General features: G+C 48.7%; 1 protein-coding gene across 10 annotated transcripts in view; it reads left to right on the plus strand.

The window, feature by feature from the left end:
- Dglucy (D-glutamate cyclase) overlaps nucleotides 1–4,240 on the plus strand; it is a 75,407-nt gene extending 71,167 nt beyond the window's left edge. For 9 of the 10 annotated variants that reach the window (XM_087553892.1, XM_087553893.1, XM_087553885.1 and 6 more), the window contains one exon: nucleotides 3,164–4,236. In XM_087553892.1, coding sequence (XP_087410018.1) covers nucleotides 3,164–3,313 — 150 coding nt within the window. In that variant the 3' untranslated portion in view covers nucleotides 3,314–4,236. Of the gene's footprint in view, nucleotides 1–3,163 lie in introns of all 10 variants that reach the window. The other variant, NM_001173557.1, reaches the window with a different exon arrangement.
- The last annotated feature ends 1,760 nt before the right edge of the window (nucleotides 4,241–6,000 follow it).

Here is a 6,000-nt window from a genome sequence, read left to right on the forward strand (position 1 = left end):
CATTCCAGACAATCCCCTATATTTAGAGGCCTTTATAACTGCTTTTCTTTTTCTTCCTGCTGTTTTGTGCAGTCCCTCTGGCCTCCTTCCTGGTGAATTTGGTACCTCTCTGGCTTGGTGTTATTTTTCCATTGTGGAGGGAGCTGGTAGGCTGTAGGTGTTAGTCTTGCCAAGACCACCCATAAGAGACAGAACTAAAATAGGAGTTGGAGTCTCTGAGATCCAGACTTGAGGCTCACCTCAGATGGCCCAGAAGTCTCTCAGCTCCTGAGAATGCTGGGACCTGGGGGAGTGGTGGGTGTGAGACCCAAGTGGCATTTTCATGGGGGAAACGGTCTAGTCCTCCCTGGGTGACCCAGAGGGCTAACTGGTCTTTCTTTATGCTTCCTGCATTTGAACTGGAAAACATGGGGGGCAGCCTCTCACATGACTTCTGATTCACACAAACACAAAGTGTGAACCCGCCCAGACAACCCCCACAGCCCCACACTCAGCCTCCAGGGATGGAAAAATTCTCCTCTTGGCGTGGATACTCAGCCTTTCGGGAGTGTACTAACAATGCCCTGTTCTCCAGGAGGAAATGGAAAAGCATGTTTTTCAAGCAGAGCCACATTTGCTGAGCCCCTTCTGGGGGCCAGACCCAGGCTTGTTCTGGGAAACAATGAACAGTCAGATGGGGCCGCTGGGGAAGGAGCCTGGGTAGGGAACACAGTGACAAGGGAGCCCAGATGGAAGGTCTCCACCCACCATCACCCCTACCACCACCCCCTCAGTTTAGGCTGAAATCCTGGCTCAAGCAATTTTTGCCTCAACTTCCACTTCCTGAATACCTAGAACTATAAGGTACCCCCCAGTTTCCAACTTAGTTTTATTTTTTAAAAAAAAAATCTAATTTGCTTTAAAAGAATTATTTTCCATAGACATCAGCCCATTAGCCCAGAAGTTACCCCAGGGCCTCTTCCCCATCTACCTCCACTCCGTCCTCAAGGCCTGCCCACCATGCCTTACTTTAGTCCTCCTTCCTCTCCTGCCTCATTGTTTGCTACATCCTGGGCACAGCCCTCAGCTCTGCTCCAGCCCCAGAGGAGCTGCCCCCTCCACTTGGTCTTCTAGAAGATGGTGTGGTCCTTCCTGGAAATTCACTGGCAGTGGCAGTTGGCCCAGTTGGTCCCCCTGGGTCTTAGAGGCTGAAATGCCAGCCAGTTCCTGACCTGTTAGCTGTTTACACTCATTCTGAGGACTCCATAGCTCTCTCCATGTCCCAGAAGGATGAGAAGAGAAAGGGCAGGCAGTGTGCTGGGAGGAGATGGCTCTGTGGTACCACAGTATTGTCTTGTAAAGAAAGGATATGGGCAAGGGGGAAGAGGAGTGGGAGAGTCCAGTCCACACAAAGGGTGGGAGATGCCTGTCTGGGCTGGGGACCCCCTGCCAAAGGCTCTTGAAAATGAGTTGTGTGGAAATGTACTTGGATCCCTCCCCCTCTCACAGGGGGAGCATCCGCCTTCACCAAGGGGCAGAACAGAGAGACCACCCCAGTTTCCTGGCAGCACTTCCCCGTGTGTGTGTGTGTGTGTGTGTGTGTGTGTGTGTGTGTGTGTGTGCATGTCTGTGGTACACTTGCATGTGTACTCACATATGTAGAGACAAGAGGCTCTCCCCTCCTATTTTCTGAGACAGGGTTTCTCACTAACTAGCCAGCGAATCCCAGGGTTGCCCTGTCTCTGTTTTCCCAGACTTTACGTGAATGCTGGGGATTGGGGTGTCATAATTCCGTGGCAAGCACTTTACCACCTGAGCCAGCTCCCCAGCTCCCCACCACAATTATGTGAAGTTTTGGGTGAGCCCAAACAAGGCCCTTCGCTCTGCTTAGTCCTTGGCCTTAATGTCCTTTGATAGTTGCCCTGTGTCTTAGTCAGTGTAGGCTGCTATGGCAAAATACCATAGCCTGGGAGGCCCAGTTTGTTCTTAGTTCTCCCGGTCTTAGAAGCAGGGAAGTCCACCACAGAAGGTGCCTCAGAGTCAGTGCCATGGTGGATGCACTTCCTGGGTTGAAGATGGCTGGCCTCTCATGGGCCAAGGTCTCTGCTTCCGTTCCTGCCTCCAGGTTCCTGCCTTGAGTTCCTGTCCCGAGACTTCCTTCTGTGACAGAGTGTAACCTGAGGGAGAGTTGTAAGCTGAAGCAAACCTTTTCCTCCATCACATTGTTTTAATCACTGCATTTAGCAGTAGAAATCAAACTAGCACCCACCCCCTCAGGGGGCTAACAATGGGGTCTCAGGAGGGGCCTCCAGTCAGATTCATGGAGCTCATCCATGGCTGGGGCTGGCTTAGTGGGAGGATTCCATCTCCAGTGTGTGTTAGGACCACAAGTGCCTCTATCCAGGGCATGAAATATGGTCACAGGAAGGTAAGGCCGGAAGAAACAGCTGATCTGTTTCAATGCTTCACTTTTGTTTGAGACAGGACCAGCCCTTCTGCCTTACCCAGCAAGCTCTGGGCTTTCCCCACTGTGTTGACAACCAGCCTAATTCCTATTGTGTGATAAGAGCTGGATGCTTTACTTCCTGTGTCTCATTTAGTTCTCACAACAGCTTCTGAAAGCAATACTGTCACCAGTGTCAGCAATGAACCCAGCTGACAGATGAGGTCTCCAAGACAGAGAGGTAAAGACTTCTCACTTTGTAGGCCAGAGTGTCCTGGAGCCCACTGTATAACCCAGGCTGGTCTCAAGCTGACTGTAATCCTCCTGCCCCAGCCCCTCGAGTACTGAGATGACATCACATCCAGCTCTTGATTTTGATTTTCATGAGTAGCTTTCCAGTGAATTAATATTTTATTGCAAATTTTACTTATTAAAAAGAGGCACATTCCTGGGTGTGGTGCCTCACACCTTTAAGCCCAGCGCTTGAAGGGCAGAGGCAGGTGAATGTTTAAGAGTGTGAGGCCAGCCTGGTCTACATATTGACTTCCAGGACAACCAGGTTACAGAGGCCCTGATTGAAAAGGAGGAGAGAGGAAAAGAAAGAAAGAAAAAAGAGAGAGATATAGAGAAACAGAGAGATCTCAAGCCCAAAGCTTCTTTTGTACTCAGAGACTTATACATTTCTTCCTCCCTCTCCCTATACATCTTCTGTCTCTTCCTCATCTCTGTTTTTCCTCCCAGGAAGAAAAAATGTTGGGCATCCTGGTACAGAACCAAGTTCGAAGTGGAGTCTCGGGCATCGTGGGCATGGAAGTGGATGGGTTGCCTTTCCATGGTGTCCACGCTGAGATGATCCAGAAGCTGGTGGATGTCACCACAGTGCCCATGTGACCAGCCTCGTTTGTATGCAAAGTCCCTGCCCGATGCCAGCCTTTGGGTAGAGGGATTGCTCTAACTGCCCTTCATCCTGGCTCCTTCAGGCCACCCTGTGGTCTGCCCGGAGACTCTTTCTGCCCTTCCCTTGAGAGATAATTCTGGAACAGTTAACGGAAGAGCAGACCTAGGGGAGGTGGTGGCACGCACCTTTAATCCCAGCACTCGGGAGGCAGAGGCAGCTGGATCTCTGAATTGAGTACAGCCTGGTCTACAGAGTGAGTTCCAGGGCAGCCAGAGCTACACAAAGAAATCCTATCTTTAAAAAAAAAAAAGTATCACCATGACCTGGGCTAATTAAGGAAGGACAGAAGGATAGAGCCACACACAGAGTGTTGGGTTGAAACACTGGGGCATGTACTCATTACCACCAGCAAAACAGTTATATCTTTGCAATACTTTTTTTCCTAATAGTCATACATTTACTGTTTGAAGAGATCTCCTACAAGATCCCTCCAGCCATCACATCCCACAGTCCCTCGCCCCCATTCACCCTGATATTTCTTACACAAACTTCCTGTCTGCTTAGTCCTACACCTAGTCAAACTCTCTGCCCTCTTTGTGGGGAAGGATGCCATATTTGCCAGTAGAGCCCAAAGGTGAGTCAGACCTCCCCAGGGCTCAGGCACATGAGTTCATCCTCATTTTTCACAACCTCCAAACCTACATTTCTCAACAAAATCAGAAACTGAGCCACTGACCAGGCCCCATTATACTCTTAGTCCCGACATCATGATGACATCTCATGTGGGACCGGAGCCTACTAAGCGTTGTTTCATGTCTTTACATGTGTCTGGTGTGGTTCTTCAAGGGGCCTTCGTTGTGAAGGAGCACATGGTATAGATTTTACACTCCAATAAAGCGTAAGTGTAAAGAGAAAAGTCTTTAGTATGCACTTCTAGTGTCTGTTCTCTGTTTGCTCTTCTGGTCAGGATTCATGCCTGCAGAGTTCACACTTGCAGGGGCCCAGCTCGAGCTGTGGAAGACGCTCAAAATGAGGGCCAGTCCTCCACCCGAGACTTCACAGCTGAGCAAACACATCTTGGCGCTACAACCTCACTGCCCAGGTCTCTTCATTTTTATCATTTTTGTTCATTACAAATTCCACAGCAGGAGGGACTCTGATAAAGAGGATACCCTGATAATTAAAAAAAAATAGATAACTACAATACTACCAACATTGTGGAAAAGCTGCCAACAGTCTTATGATTCATGTTTTGAAGAAGATATTCATAGATTTGGCTTTTGGCATAGTAATAGCAGAATTCTACTCTGACACTGAACAGGCTGAGGGGTAACGTGCTACAAGTTATGCTTGCTGTGGGAAGAAATGTATGGGGAGATGGTTGAGCTTCTTTAAGAAAAAGGCTAGGGCCCAGCTAAGTTCAGAGAAGGCAGGCTCTGAGTGGGACATAGTACATCCTGGGAAAGAGTGCAAATGCTGTGGCCTATGGGTGGATGCAGACTCAGCATTTATGCTGAGGCTGAGGTACAAAGGAGTGTGGGGTACCCCTTCCTGATGTCCATCTCAAGGGCTGTTGGGGCTCTGCTTTCCAGGATCCTGTTTTCAAATGTTTTCATTCCACACTGTGATTCCCACTCAAGCCTGTTCTAGTCTTGTCTGTTCTCAGGAGAAATGTCTGTGTTTATGTCTGCGATGGCTACCACTGTCAGAGGTCAGTAAGAAGAACAAGAGAAGGCTGGGAGGGAACTTTGGTGTCACGGGTGACAGATAGCCTGGTTTCAGCCATTGCTGAGCAAATGGAATCTGTGGATTTTTCAGTATGCTGTGGAAATAGTACGTAGGACGTACAGTTGGTATTCACAAGCAAGCTGGTGATGTGGCCTACTGGGGTAACATGCTCTTGCTATACAAGTGTGCCAGCTCCTTATCCCTGGATGTCCTCTGCACAGCTGACACCCTGTTGCTCAGCTAGGAAAGGCATTCCTCTGAGGTCACCTCTTGCTTCCCATTAGCTGCCAACCCCAAGCTGGCCCAGCCCATTCTATCTGCTACTTCCTGCCCATTATACATGGCTTCTGCTGGCCTCTTGAAGTTCATTCCTCTGTACACAGGATGGAGAATGTGTGGCTTATTAGCAAATTGTATGTTCTCTCCATCAGTGATGTGATGTGCTTCCCAGAAGTACAAAAGCGAAGCAATATGGTCCTTGGGGCAAGGTAGATGACATCATGTAGGTTCTGATCCGGGTGCCACATTTGAGGAAGTAGATTTTGTTCAGATTGGATGACAGCTTAAGATCTAAGCAGAGGTGATTTGAACTGTCGGACAGATTGGCCAGATGTTCACCAATTTCGTCTCTCCTTGTCTTGTCACCTAGAAAAAACTACATTCCCCAGCCTCCCTTGTAGCTGGGGCTCATGTGACCAGGATCAGGCTAATGGAATATGAGTAATGAGGCTATCAAACACTTCAACCCTTGGCCATAATTGCATGTGGCATTCTCTTTACACTTCTCCTACCTTTGTAGATGGGCAGGGGGAATCCTGTGATTATGGGACTGCTACTAGAAAATTCTGGGGTATCCCTTTATGGTTGCCAGATGCTGCCAGGGAAATTGGAGTTCCTTCTTAGGGTTCTTAGTTTTATTGATAAAGTAATTTAAGAATGGACTCAAATGGAC

The sequence above is a fragment of the Rattus norvegicus genome, chromosome 6 (assembly GCF_021556685.1).
Source record: "Rattus norvegicus strain SHRSP/BbbUtx chromosome 6, alternate assembly SHRSP_T2T, whole genome shotgun sequence".
NCBI classification, from domain to species: Eukaryota; Metazoa; Chordata; class Mammalia; order Rodentia; family Muridae; genus Rattus; species Rattus norvegicus.